Genomic DNA, 14,386 nt, shown 5'->3' with positions numbered 1-14,386 from the left:
TCACCAGCACAGTGTTGTTATAGCGTCAGAGTGCAGATTATCAGCTAATGAAAGCCGGCCGTTTGTGCCTCTTACACTGGCACTGACCCACCGCCAAACGGGGCCAAAGGAAATGCAGAGACATGATCGGAGTTAACCTATTTCAGAATCCTTTCCTGTGTGTGACCTTTTAATGCAGAGCTGAAAGTCAGACCTCACACATGTTGGTTTTGTAACCCCTTTACCCACCTGCAGCTTGTTAGCATCACTTCTGCTTAGTACAGGCTGAGCTTAAATGTAATAGCAAGTGTGTACCAAACCTATTCTTTATGCAGTGAAATGCAGTCAGGGGGTGTAGCGAGGTGAAGAAGCAGGTCACCTAACATTGGGAGGGTCTCTGCCTCCAGGGTGCTGCTTTGTCGCTGCAGAAATCACTGTTGGGTGGCTTTGATAAAGGTCACTGAGGAGGCAGCAGAAGATTTTGTTGAATTGTGTTGTAATGGTTGTGCTAGTGGATGCTGAGATTGATGATGGTCAGGGTGAGTGGTGACAGCTCATTAAGGTGATATTTGTCTAATTTCCTCTTTGAGGTCTTAAGTTCTGAGATTCATAAGAAATGAAAGCTTCCTTGCTGCAGGGGCATATCCAACCTGTAAACACGCCCAACACTTGTATCTGGATGCATACGGGTGATCGATCAATCACTGATCAATCATCATCAGAGAGAAATCAGGAGGTGATATTTCTGTCTGCTGTACTAACTTAAAAAAAAAAATTGGAGTGTAATGTAGACACACTTGTTTATCTCGCCTCTAACGCCAAAAAAAGTTGTCTGTGTGAGGGGAGGTCGTGGCGACACACTGACACAAGACTGGAGGAGATGTGTGTCAGCTATTTTACACTTGAACGCATACTTGAACAGGTTTAATGTGAAAGTAGAGTCAGCAACGTTTAAGCTGATATTAAATGTCTTCTGTCAGCTACATCCATCATTGTTATAGGTCAGCTAAAAACCTGAAAGTGTCCCCGGTTTTTAGTAGAGATGGCACGATACCACTTTTTTATGTCCGATACCGATACCGATATCATAAATTTGGATATCTGCCGATACCAATATGAATCCGATATAGTGTGTTTTTTAATCAATAAAACTGTTTTTTTAATATCTTGCTGCATTTTTGTATAAGTTCATACTCAAGTTTAAATAAACAACAACACTAAAGCTATTCTGTTATACCTGTATGTATATTAAAAAAAAAAAAAAAAAAAAAAAATACACTGCACCCAAAATATTCCATAGTTCAGCAATACTGATCAATCTAATAAACTTAAACCTACTCCATCCTTCCTATTCTGGTATTTTAAAGAGTACTTAGCAGAAATATTAAGCAACCTAACTAATAGGGTTGCAAACTCCCAGCAAAAAAAAAATAGGAACCACCCCCACCCTCCACCTCATGATGCTTAATCGACGTAATCAACTTTAATTTGATGCAGTGTGAAAAAAAAAAAATGCACAGAAATAAATTATTTTTCAAGAATAATTAAATAAATTCAACATCTTTCTTCTACAGAATTGCAGACTGCACAGATGGTATCTTCCCAAAGGAAAAAGTACTATAGCTTACTAGGGTATATTAGACTTAACAGTTACTATATACAGTAATGGACTTCTATACATTTTACATCAGATAAAAACTTTGGGTGTAAGATTCAGATAATTATTTATTAAAAGCTAGACATTTTAAATGAGAATAAGAAAGAAAAGTATGTCTTTGTGCCCCTTTTCCCTGTTAATGCCCTATTGGCCCCCTGGCTAAACTTTTGCTAGATCCGCCTGCACAGTTACCAGCCGTCAGCTACATAGAAAAGGATCCTGGTCTAGAAAGTAATATTAAATAAATTCTAACCACAGCTTATCAAGGTTAAACGTGCTGCTGTTGTTCAGCCGCTGGTTTCCTCTTTCTGGTGCAAAGTGGGCCAAAAACAAAGAAGAGAGACGGACTCGCGACAGAAAAGCCGATCAGCTGATCATTAATAAGTTTCACGATTGAAGTAGCAGCAGGAGAGGGAGAGAGAGAGGCAGTCGCTCCATATATCGGTTGTTAAGCTTAACGTGGGTACGCTTTACAAACATTCAGAGATGAACTTACACACTTGCTTTACTTCTCTCTGGGATAACTTCCTCGGAGATGAAATGCTGGTTTGGTAGCGAGGCTACAAATACACACAGCCGCTCTATCACGTGAGCACACTGCTCCAACGTGCTACGGTTATGAGCCGAGGTTCCATGTCGCAAGTTTTGTGAGGTGCTTTTTTGATATTTAATGGATCGGATTACATTTTTTATTTCTCTCCGATATCCGATCCAGTAATTTACGTCAGTATCGGACCGATCGGATTGGTCCATCTCTAGTTTTTAGTATCTCTGCTTTTTGGCCAGTGTTGGGGAGTAACAACGGAATACATGTACCGCCGTTACCTATTTAAAATACAAAATATGAGTAGCTGTATTCCATTACAGTTACCTTTTAAAAAGGGTGGTATTCAGAATACAATTACTTTGTTGAAATAAATGGATTACACGGTGTTCTTTTCCTGTTTCATATGTTAGGCTATCCCCTCTCTATTTTTGGTAATTCCACGCCGGTGGAAACCCAAACAAAACACGCATTAAGAGGCTCTAATGCCTGTGTCTCAATCTTGCGGCCCATGTCACCCCTACTTGCGGCCTGCATAATGACGTGAAAAAATATCTTTAAAAATTATTCAAAAAATTATTTAATATGAAGGCAATAGGCAGAGTGTTACAGGCATAGCCCTAAAGAATTCAGCCTCATGGGCAGTGTAGTCCGTGCTGCAGGGAGAATGGACTACTATATACGTTATGTATCTGTGAGCGCAAGGGAGGGAGAAAAAGGAGAGTTGAAAAGTACAAGTTGTCACCCATCAGAAACGGGAGATGGAAGCATGCAAATATAATAATAACCACTGCAGCCAAAAAGAGTGCCTGACGAGCCCAGTTGTAAGTAAGCTATTAAGACCTGTTGAGACTGTGGACAAAGCGGATAAAGACGCACAATAAATGAAGGTAGTGCCTACAAGCGTTAACGCTACATTCATACCCTTCTGACAGCATGCCACTCACAGATTGTCAGTGTCATGGGGATGCCTGTAAATAATACTGCTTTATTTCTGTCTTTTTGCCCACAGTCACTGTCAGTCACACTGCATTTCTACACTGGGAGGCTCTTTGTTTTCTGATCTGCTCCGGTCATCTGCTCCCGTGAGCTAATGCTGCTGCTGCTGTTATTGGGGGCTGCACTGGTAAAACAATGAAAGCTGTTCACATCGATGTCTATGCATCTGTGACACCATCATCAGAGTGTTGTGAGACTGTGCTTCTTATCTTACCGTCCCAGAACAACACAAACGTGTGTTTGCTCAGTGTTATATGTGGTGACTGCAGTTGGTGATCTCTCAAAGCCTGAGCATCAAATGCAGATTATGTGCTTGGTTTCTTCTGACATGCTCTTCATTTGATTTTAATGCATTGTGTTTCATTAGCAAACTCAATGCTAACCTCACTAACTAGATACAGCGTAGCAGACCCCCCCCCCCCACCACAGACACGCACACACAAGTGTTTAGTGTCCAATAAGGCATGACTTGTACAGTAAATATTACCAGCTGCCTTTATTTGGTGCAGTTTAGTGCGAATAATCCAGAGTCAGCTGCTAATGATTCAGTGGGGCACACAAACCTCTAAAAGAGGAAGTGTCTACTTCCTAGGTTCTTGTTCCTGTTGCTGTGGCTGCAGTTGATGTTCATTCCCACTTTCCCATGAAAATCAGCCCAAACAAGCCCAGGGTGCAGAGCACTGGCCGTTACAGCACGATTCTCACGTAATGTCATGCTCACGTTGCCTGAGAGTTGTCCACCATATTGGGTGTGATGTAATGTTGAACAAAATTTGTGTATACCTTGGTCTTGTTGTTGGTGTCTAACTTGCTGTGGCCTGTAGTGTTTCCACTCTCTGATCCAGATAGGTTCTGTTTTTGTATTTTCAGAGTAATCCTCCATGTGGAGAAACTGCTACTGTGCTGGTTTATTCAGGGTTCAGCCTGCTGTAGTTTTTGCCTTTTTAAGTTGCTCTACAACTACAACTAGATAAAGTTGTGTGGGAATAAGACCTGGGAAGTCTGTATGCAGTGAGTATTTCCTTTTCAGTCACCTTTCTCACTCAACATGTGTTAATAGACCTCTGCTGAGTCACACTTGTTATTAATCTCTGGCTCTATTCCTTGTCCTTCATCCTGTTTTCTTTCTCTCACCCCAAATGGTCACAGCAAATGGCTGCCCCTCCGTGAGCCTGGTTCTGTTGGACATTTCTTCCCGTTAAAAGGGAGTTTTTCCTTCCCACTGTTGCCAAAGTGCTTGCTCATAGGGGGTCATATGATTGTTGGGTTTTTTTTCTCTGAATGTATTATTGTAGGGTCTACCTTACAATATAAAGTGCCTTGAGGCGACTGTTGTTGTGATTTGGCGCTATATAAATAAAATTGAATTGAATTGAAAATTGAATTGTAGCTTGCATAGCACCCCTTTTTTCAGTTGCATGAAGTCGTTTAGTTGTAGTCTTAGCTTGGGTGTGTGTGTGTGGCTGTCTTATGGTATGTATGCTGTAATTCATGCAAATGTTTGATGGAAGTGCTTTTGTAGCCAGTGGACAGTGCTTTGGTTGATGCTGGGTGTGTGCACTGGAAGTTTAATTTGTTGTTTTCATTTGTAGACAGAAATGACGGATGTTAATCGACTTATCATTTTAGTGCATCATTTCCTTTTTACACATGAAACAATTTAAAGCCTGCATTTTTTTTAACATATTGTAATGTATTTTAGTTAACTCTTGAATATGAATCATGCACATGCTTAAAAATAGACTGAAAATACCATTTCAATAGGAGAGTGCTCAGTATTTTACACTGATACATTGTTGAAAAGCTAACTATTGTGGTGTGTCCCATTTATGAGTTATGCACTGTAATGCATTGAGAAATGATGCACAAGTCTGATAAGGTCGCTGCTATTGTATCATCATCTTGGCCAGTGCAGTTAAGGGTTCACCTCGCACATGCTCAGTGTGTGCATGCAGAGGTGTTTGTAGATAGGTGAAGCCTTCCTCTGCTGTTGTGTATGAAGTGAGCTGGTGAAGTGTTAAGGGGCCTATGGAGGGGGCGCTAATTGATTCATTCTCCCTGCTCTCATTTTCATTAACACCTGCTCCCAGGGTAGCGTGTATCTCTCCAGGTTCTGCTGTAGCCTCCCTTGTGTCCTTGTCCCTTTCCTGCTGTGTGGGGACGGGTAGCAGGGAGAGTTCCAAACCTGGGACGGATCTCTGGCGGGAGGCAGGGACTGCTGTCGCTGAGCTGCTGTTGCATGTAGCTTAGTGAGCTGCTAACTGTGCTGCATATTAATCTGCTTCTTCCTCTCCCCACCACCTTGTGTTCACAGCATTCGCAGTGTGATGCAGAAGTACCTGGAGGAGAGAGATGAACTGACATTTGACAAAATTTTCAATCAGAAAATTGGTAAGTCTCAACCTTTTCATTCTGCTAAAGCGTAAAAGAAATGTATACCGTAGGTTACTAGGATTCAGCAGCATTTCTCTAGAGAGGAAGAGATGGCTCCTGTAGCAGGAATTCTGCCACAGTAGTGAAGTTCTGCTTTCTTTTTTAACATCTCACATTACAGTATTATTACTTCAAAAATCTCCCTCAGTGCAGAAAACCAACAAAGAAACTATTAGAGATGTGGATGAATGTATAGCAGAACATATTGTGATGTTTATGCAGTTAGGATGCGTTGTTGGAATCATTGTTTTGTCATAATGATGGTTACTTGAGTCATTTTTGAAGTCAAACTGAGACCATAAACGCCATTGGTCTCCAGTGGCTGAAGCTTCTAATGGAGCTGTTTTTGCTTCTGGTTTCATTGAATTTGTTGGGACATGATGTATGAACAGGCTCTTAATGATAGCTAACACTTTGCTTATGGTACAGTGTGTTTAAGCATTAGCATGTACCCCATATGGGCCCTGTGACCACAGTTACTTAGGCATGCTTTACACTTCACATGTTCTGCTTTGAGGTTTCATTTAACTCCCATCCACAGATTTACTAACAGATACACACTACCACTTTTTCTATTGATGGTGTTTGTCAGTTTTTCTAAAGCTTTTCTACCGTGGTCCAACAATGTTTGATTGGTTTGTCACCCCGCCAGTTGTAATGTCTCAGTAAAATAGAACGGTTAGTCAGTTGTGTTTGCCGTTAATTATAAACAAAATGAATAAATCACTCCACTGTTATTGTCAGCATTTAATTTGAGTGAAGTAAGAGATACTGGATTTTACTCTAGTTCTGTAAGTGTATGTGTAACAGGCTTCACTATTTGTCTCACTGAAAGGAAAGGCTTTTAGTAACTGCAGAACTACAGTAACCACTCCTTCTGTTCACAGCAAAGCCGGTTGGTGTTGCCTCGACTGTCTCAGTTTATCTACCAAGCCAAATCTGTCTGAGTGCTGTCTGTCAGACTGTTTGCATTGTAATGCCCTTTTTCCAGGTGAAAACTGCAGGTCAAATGAGATTCTATCTAAAGTCACTGCTCCAAAAGCCAGTGAAGGGTTCCTGTGCACTGTTTACATGATCTAAGTAGACTTTCCCCATAAAGGAACAAATAACACTGAGCTGTTAAGGACAAAAATGTATATTTTTTGGCAGGAAAGGCAGCTTCAACATAGGCATGACTGTCACATGCAATACTTCACTCAGCGTGTGTTGACAGCATTGTTTTTTTTCAAATATGTTAAGAAAAATAAAGAACAACATAAAAAAACCCCACCTAACACAACTTCAGACCAAAGGAAATGCAGCCACCACTGTCAGTGCTTTTTTCCCCCTTCTCTTGCATATTTGCATACAAACATTTCCTCGCTTTTAAAGCTCAAAGCAAATGCTGTCATGAAAAATGAATTTGCTGGTAAATATTATCCTCTACCTGTTAGCACACAGCTCAAAGCCCCTCTTTGCTTAACTACACTCTGAGAGAGCTGGAAGCATTTTATCTGGCAGAAGGCTGCTCGTCTGTGTCAGACACTGAGCTTAAACAGAAATCATTGCCTGTAGCAGATTAAGCTGTCGCTTATTAACATTAATGGGATAAATGACTTGATATAACTGGATGGTTAATGCGGAATGTTTTTGTGCTCAGCCATGTTATGTAGCATCAATCAGTAAAATCCCTCTGAAACCAAAAGCAGGCTATAAACTGTAATTGAAAGATGGACATGGCCTCCTTGACATCACGCAGTGGTTTCTGGACTTGGCAGTTTTTTTAGTCCTCCTTTGCCACAGAAGTGATTTGTAATACAAAGGCTTCTCGCACTTGGGTCTAAATCAGGATTGTGTTCAGCCTCAGTGTGGCACTACTCTTTTTCTGTGCTAGTTGTGCAGATGCTTACTGTCACTTCTCTGTATGGAGTTATTCATTGTAAGGCGGCTTTGTTTGTGTTTAGAGCAGTGACTCAAGGTAGAGTGTCACATTTCCTGTTTCCTCCTGCCCTCCAGTTGGTAGCAGCGTCGCCGTGCTGGCTCCTCCGAGTGTTTCCATTCTGAGCAGACGGGCTGTGTGCCAGTATTTGTGGCGTACCAGGGGACCACAGATGCCCTCCAGGCTTCTAGTAGCTTTACTTACTTTTCTCTGATCTGTGCCCTCTTTGGGAATAGACTGTGTTAATTTTCTCTGCCTCCTTCTCCTTGTCTTCAGGTCTCTTCTCTGTCAGATTTTTTGCTCTCCTTATTGCAGTCTCTCTTATTTTCTCTTTGCCACCTCATACTATCACTCAGGCTCTTGCACATTGTGTGGGTGTGCCACATGCTTTATTGGCACCTTTGTGAAACTTAACACTCTCGCAGTAATGTAATAATCCTTATTTTGGTGTGTTGATTGTCTTCAGTAATTTGGACACTGCTGGAAAAACAGTGGGAAACATGTCTACACACTTGGTGGATGCAGCCATCACGACCACTGTGACCCAGTGCTTAGTGGAGTCCTGTTTTCAAGGCTCAAGATGAGTGTAGGCATGTGGTTAGTGTTTTGAAACCAGACACGATAAGCAAAGAGCATGCACTGTCTGGCTGACACACGGCATGCACTGAGGCTAGCAACGTGTCAATCATGTCAATCACATGGTAAAACAAACCCTGGTTTATCCTCACTCTGGACTCAAGTGGCATCCCTAATGTGCGCCATTAGACATCTAGTTTATAGAAATAAAATCCAAGTGCTCATATTAAGCAAACATGGCATTTCACTATGATACCTACAACAAATAACCTGCCTGAAGATCTTTGTGATGGGTGCTTTTTGGAGCTTGCATTATACATCAGCACCTGTGGGCAGAACTGACATGAATGCCCAAAACCCCACAGTTTACCAAATAGGTCTAATGAGGTTGTTTAGTTGAACTGACTATGAAATGTCACACTAACATAAAAATCCCTTTAAAATTTTTCAGTCAGATAAAATCATATAATATCACAAGCCTAATTTCCAATTTGATGAGTATAATTCATTGTATTTTAGTATGAAATGCAGTGACCACAGTTACACGTCTAAGCTTGCTGAACAGGTGATTTAATTAAGGACTCTCATGGGCTTCTTACTGTCAGCACTTATTGTGATTGTGATCACAGTAAGTGCTGCTGTCAACTGTGAAAAATCATTTTTTCCTCTCCACTGTTTTCATTGTCTTGGTCATAATGCTGGCGCTTCAGATCCTGACTGTCATGTTTGTCAGAAAAGGTGCTCTGACTCCATCATAAGCTACAATACTGAATACTTGATATTCACGGACGTGCTGTTAAATAAGTTTTATAGTCCTCGCACATCTATTTGTAGTTGCAAATGTGAGTGAAATGTTTGCACGAGGGTGGGGGGGGTAGCTGGGCCAGTGGTAATGTCAAACAATCAAAACACACTAGGCATTGGTGAAAAGAGTGAGCGCATATGTGTCAGTGAACAGAAACTCTTGAGTTCTTGAGAGGACTGTTATGATGAAACACTTGCAGGCGTATGCAGCCTGCTTTACCTGACGTGACCGGCCTGGCCTGCACTGTATCATTTCAATCACTGGAACCAGGATTATTTAAAAAAAAACAAAAAAAAAAAAACACACAGCAAAGTCTCATCGGAGTGAAGCTGCTGCAGATACCTTCTGGTTTCATCTGTGGTGGCGTTGAAATCTCAGTTTATATTTTAGTGCCTTTGGTCATCATCAGTGATGGGAAAACACGACAGAGCCAAGTTTTAATTTTATCTACGTGCGTCAAATCATTCTCACAGGATGTTGCACAGAAGAATCTTTTTGGTCCTTCATTTCTCCTTTCTGCTTAGCTTGCTCAGTCCTTTAGCATGTGGAAGTACTGCCTCTCAAACAGCACTGCATTACCCAGACCAGCTTAGGGAAATAGTTGCAAGGCGTGAAGCTTGATGTCAGCTGTGTGCTGTACACATTTGAATGGCAAATGTGTAAGTTTGCATGTTTCAGTAACAAGATAGCTGTCCACAGACTCCAACCGAGAATCACGTGGCTACGGAGGTGTCAGCGTAGCAGTTTCAGCAACTCGTATAATCTCCAGAAAACCCAGAGCTGCTGCGTTACTATCTAAAAAGTGCAGCAGATAAAATCCTCCCTTTTACGTGTGTTAACTGCTTTTCTGAGGAATGCACTTGTAAAAACAGTGACTGTAACCTGCACGAGTCCTTAATTTTAACATACATTTCACTTTGCGGACTTTTCATTTGCATACCATCAAAGTAAGGTCTTCCCTCTTACACAGAGACTTACACATGCTTTAGTTATCAGCCTGCCTAAGATAAATCTCTGCAGCCGTGATTTTAGATCACACTAAACTGTGTGAGCACAGCAGAAATGTTCTTCTATGACAAAAGTCCAGTTTGTCCTCTCACTTGATTCTTAGGAAAATGATGCCTTGTTCCACGTCCAGAGTGAGAAACGGCTTTAAATTTGTTGTGATATCCTGACACAGATCTATCAGGCAAATCCAGTTTGGTGTATTTCACTTTCGTTTGAGGTGTGTTCAGGGATTCAGCTCACATGAGTGCCAGGTATTTTTTGGATTCATTTTGGGTTTTGTCACATGTCAGTCCTGCTGCCTCCCACGCTTTTGGCATCAGAAAAGGAAGTGGATTTTTAATCAGCAATTGTAACTGCATTGCGAGTGTTCGGTTGGATTTTAGCACCCTCAACAGCCCTCGTCCTTGGGCTCAACAAGCCTTGTTGACTGTCATGACAACCAAGGTCGGGAAGAAAGCACTTCAGTGTTGCTGGAATTCTTTTACTTCACGCTGAAGAAACTGTATCAGCTAGTTTGTTTTGTGGGTCAGATTTTTCTCTGCAAGAAAATCTAATACTGACAAGTGAGAGGACTTGAGGTTTGTGCTTTACATGGATCAAACTAGTGTAAGGTTACTGTGAGTGTCCTTTGCTGTCTTCATAGTCCATGACTTCTGAGCCCTGAGGGGGTAAGACTCAGTGGCTTTTTTTTAAGGCTGTGTCACAAAGCTGAAAAAAAGGGTGTTGAGAAGGTCCACCTGGCTTTGCATCAGCTGGAGAGCTCGGCTTTGGTGACTCCTCCCTGCGATGTCCCTGGGCCAGACACAGTCAGGGTCAGGCAGGATGGACCCTTATGTAATGGACATGTCCTCTCTAAATATAGCAGGCATACTGCTCACTACTTCATCTTGAATATGTTTTTAAAGGCATATATTTGGTTTTCTACATGGTCTGTAGCATGGGATGGCCATGTGTTGCGTTGTTTTTGCACATGAAGGATCCAATGTAGGACATGTATGTTGGGAATGACATACAACAGGTTGTACATTATATCATGGCTGTGCTGAAGGTGGATGGTTAAAGTGAGTGGTGATAGTTCACCAATCAGGGCTGTTATTTTATTAATTTTTTAACATCTCAACTCATCTCTTGTAGTAAGTTAGTTGGGTGGTGCACACACACGTACCCAGAACACTCAATCACTATATTTTGTCAATGAAGGTAAACATAGGCTTTAAAGTTGAATCAGACAAACAATACACACGGCTCATCAGACAGTGCGCTAGGTTGGCATAAGGCCCCCACAACAGCCAAGCACAGTCGACATGTTGCCCATTCCCTCAGAAGAAAACATTGTGATCCTGTCCTGATGAGCAAAGCAGAGAAGGAAAATTTATCAGCTGTTCAGGTAGAGATAATACCAGAGAGAGGTCACACATCGTCAAAAGTGTGCAAGTGGTTCGGTTTTCTCCATTCCAATCGAGCACAGTTAAACACAGTTAAAAGATATAGAGCTCACAGGTCCCGACAAAGTCCAGTAGCATGACACACTTCTTTCACTACATTCAAAAATATCAAAAATATGCAAAAGTAGGCCTAATAAATTTGAAACCATAAACAGGCTAGTCTTCTTAGCCAAAAACCTGCAGAGTGTAAAAGTAAATGTATGCATGGAAAAGGATGAAAGTTAAAATTTCAGAGACTGCTCACTAATTGATGAGAATAGTACTAGATATTTAGTTCAGTTGTTAGTGCTTATGGTACTTAATAGCCTCTTTTCCGTTAGTACCTGTTCGAATCGTCTGTTTTCCATTACAGTCGAGTACCACCCAATGTGCGTGGTCGTTGTTATAGCAATGCGTCTGGTGACGTAATTGGGTGAATGTCGAGGCAACGATATACCTGCTGCTTGGGTCTGCGGCTTTTTGTCAGGCTCAGGGACTACAGCGTTGTATTTCCCTCGTTGCTGGTGTTCTGAGAAACCGTCCTACTTTGGCAAATCGTCCGTCGCCGCCATGCTTTTTCTGCCATGTGCATATGAAAACAAAGGCACTGCGCATGCGCATTTTACCCATATTCTATCGCGATATTTCATTTTCTTATTATTGCCTAACATTATACCGGTATTACTGTGAACGGTATGATATGGCCCAGCCCTAGTACCCGCATCACTCACTTGCATCCACGTTTCTGCTTAGTGCCACATGGAACGCAGTTAGCCAGAGCTGCAGTAATGCTGGGGGGAGTCACTTGTTTCCTTTTGGGTCGCACATTACCAGCTGCTCGTACCTCCTCAGTATAGCCCGACTGTACTCCATGGTGTGCATTTGCCTATAGTGGTGACACAGTGTAAAGCACTTTTAGCAGGAACAGATGTCTTGTAGTTTTTGCAAAGTTCTGAGCTCTGCTAGAAATTGTTGAAGTATCTCCTTTTTAGCTACTATCCATCAGAAGCAGGCATGTGGCTCTTGCTCTCAGACACATTTGGGCTGGTTCTATTGTAAATGTAAACACATACGAATGATGTGATATGGCACAGGTCTGATAACAATATTAGACCTATCGGGTAGGGGTGGGTTTAAAAAAATCGATTTCCCAATTCAAAATGATTTTAGTTTCAATTCAGTTTTATTTATACAGTGCCAGATAACAACAACAGTCACCTCAAGGCTCTTTATATTGCAAGGTAGACCCTACAATAATACATACAGAGAAAAAAAACAAAAACAACAATCATATGACCCTCTATGCCCAAGCATAGCTCTCCCTGGGAGAGTTTCTGTCTACTTGGGGAATACTTTAGGGGTAGTAAAGAGTTGAGAACAGTGCAGGTACTAACCAGCAGTAGGCAACCAGTCTAAAAATATTGCTGGAGAGGGAGAGAGTTTCTTGAAATCAAATTGAGATCACATTTATCTGTATAAACAATAATGGCCACAGGAATCAAGCCTAATCAGAACAGTGTACTGTTTGAGTGTTTGGGTGGTGGCTATAGCTTGGAAAAAGCTAAGCACAAATTTAGCAAACAAACAGCCACTGGTCAGGACAGATGCCATACCAGCTGCCTTTTATGTTGGATTGCTGCCCTTGTGCTTTGATCAGCCTCATGTAAAGTTGAAACTTTAGCCAACACAGCAGCTACTACATGTGCCATTCCACAAGCAGCAAGGCTAACACTAGCTTGTGCTAGCTTGTGTCATAATGCTGCACCACCTAGAACTGTTGCCATCAGGGGAATAGCACTCTGTGATTTCCACTATTAAAGCATGACTGTTAGTGGTATCTCTGTTTCAACCTGACTGACCTGTATGCATGTAAAATCATTTAAAGCTTTAGAGGACATTGATTTAAAACCTGACGCTAACACAGTGTGTTAATAAATGACAACCTGAAGTAAAAATTGAACGTATGGACTTTTGGACTTGAGGCTGGAGGCTGAGAGGGTGTTCAAATGAAGAGAGGACATCTGAATGGCTTATTGGAATTGCTGTGTTTTATGTGAAGTACATTACAGCGACCCTCCATCTTTCAGCTCCTGCGCCATCTTCATTTTTGAGCCCTTTCCTTGTCTTCATTCATTCCTAAAGTCCTTCCTTTTCCTTTTATTTCTCTCACTCTTGCCTTGGCATTCTTTTTCTCCATCTGTCAGACTTCTGGAATGGATGATGGAGAGTTGTGGGTTGCCTAGCAACTACAGTTGCCACAGCAACGGCACCAGAACTGCTGCTTTTTCTTGTCGACGGGGAGAAATGAAATTGATTAAAGGGGGAATAAAATAGGTGATGAGAATTGGAGAGTGGGGAAATGGAGAGGAAGATGTGAAAGGAGAACTCTAATGGGCAGAACAACATTTATTCCTGTTTCTGTTTCCCAGAATGCAGCATTTGTCCTAGAGAGGAGTGTGTGTGTGTGCGCGCGCGTGTGTCAACACAATGTCCTCGCCTCCAGTCACACTATCTTCATATCTGAGGAATCTGATGGCAGGCAGTTAGTTAATGTACAACAGCAAAAAACAGGATAAGTATTAATATCACGTCTTTATAGTACAAATTTACATTGTCATGTAATGATCATTTTAAACATACTCTTAATTATGATGGTAATAAACTCTAGTTGCATAGCAACTTTATACACAAGATGTTTTTTAGTAAAGGGAAAAAAAAATTCAGTAGTAAAACAATTTTTTTGTCCTTTCTGTAAGCGTGTGTAGGTAGAGCTAACACAGCTGTGAGCCTCTAACATGGCCTGCAACGTGGAATGAAGCACGAGCAGTCTTGCAGTCGACCTCCACCAGCGCTCCATATCTGCAGCTGGATTGTTCTTACTTCAGTTTGATATGCATGCAAACATATGGCACACATATAACCATTGAATCTCCAATTCAATGGTTTGAATTGGAGATTCAAACCATCTCCAATTCAGTAGTAAAGAATATTTCTGGTTCCCAATTAACTCCAAATCTGTCCATAATGTGTGTTTTCAGACACA

General features: G+C 41.5%; 1 protein-coding gene across 1 annotated transcript in view; it reads left to right on the top strand.

Annotated features, from left to right (window-relative positions):
• The window catches only part of grk3 (G protein-coupled receptor kinase 3), a 76,548-nt gene that overhangs the window by 11,787 nt on the left and 50,375 nt on the right, over positions 1-14,386 (top strand). Inside the window, exon 2 of the mRNA XM_031751297.2 lies at positions 5,494-5,570. Within this exon, the coding sequence (XP_031607157.1) occupies positions 5,494-5,570 (77 nt within the window). The remainder of the gene's footprint in view (positions 1-5,493; positions 5,571-14,386) is intronic.

This window comes from Oreochromis aureus, linkage group 7 (genome assembly GCF_013358895.1).
Source record: "Oreochromis aureus strain Israel breed Guangdong linkage group 7, ZZ_aureus, whole genome shotgun sequence".
Lineage (NCBI taxonomy): Eukaryota > Metazoa > Chordata > Actinopteri > Cichliformes > Cichlidae > Oreochromis > Oreochromis aureus.
Note: the sequence above shows the minus strand (reverse complement) of the source record. Positions and strands in the feature narration are given on the sequence as shown.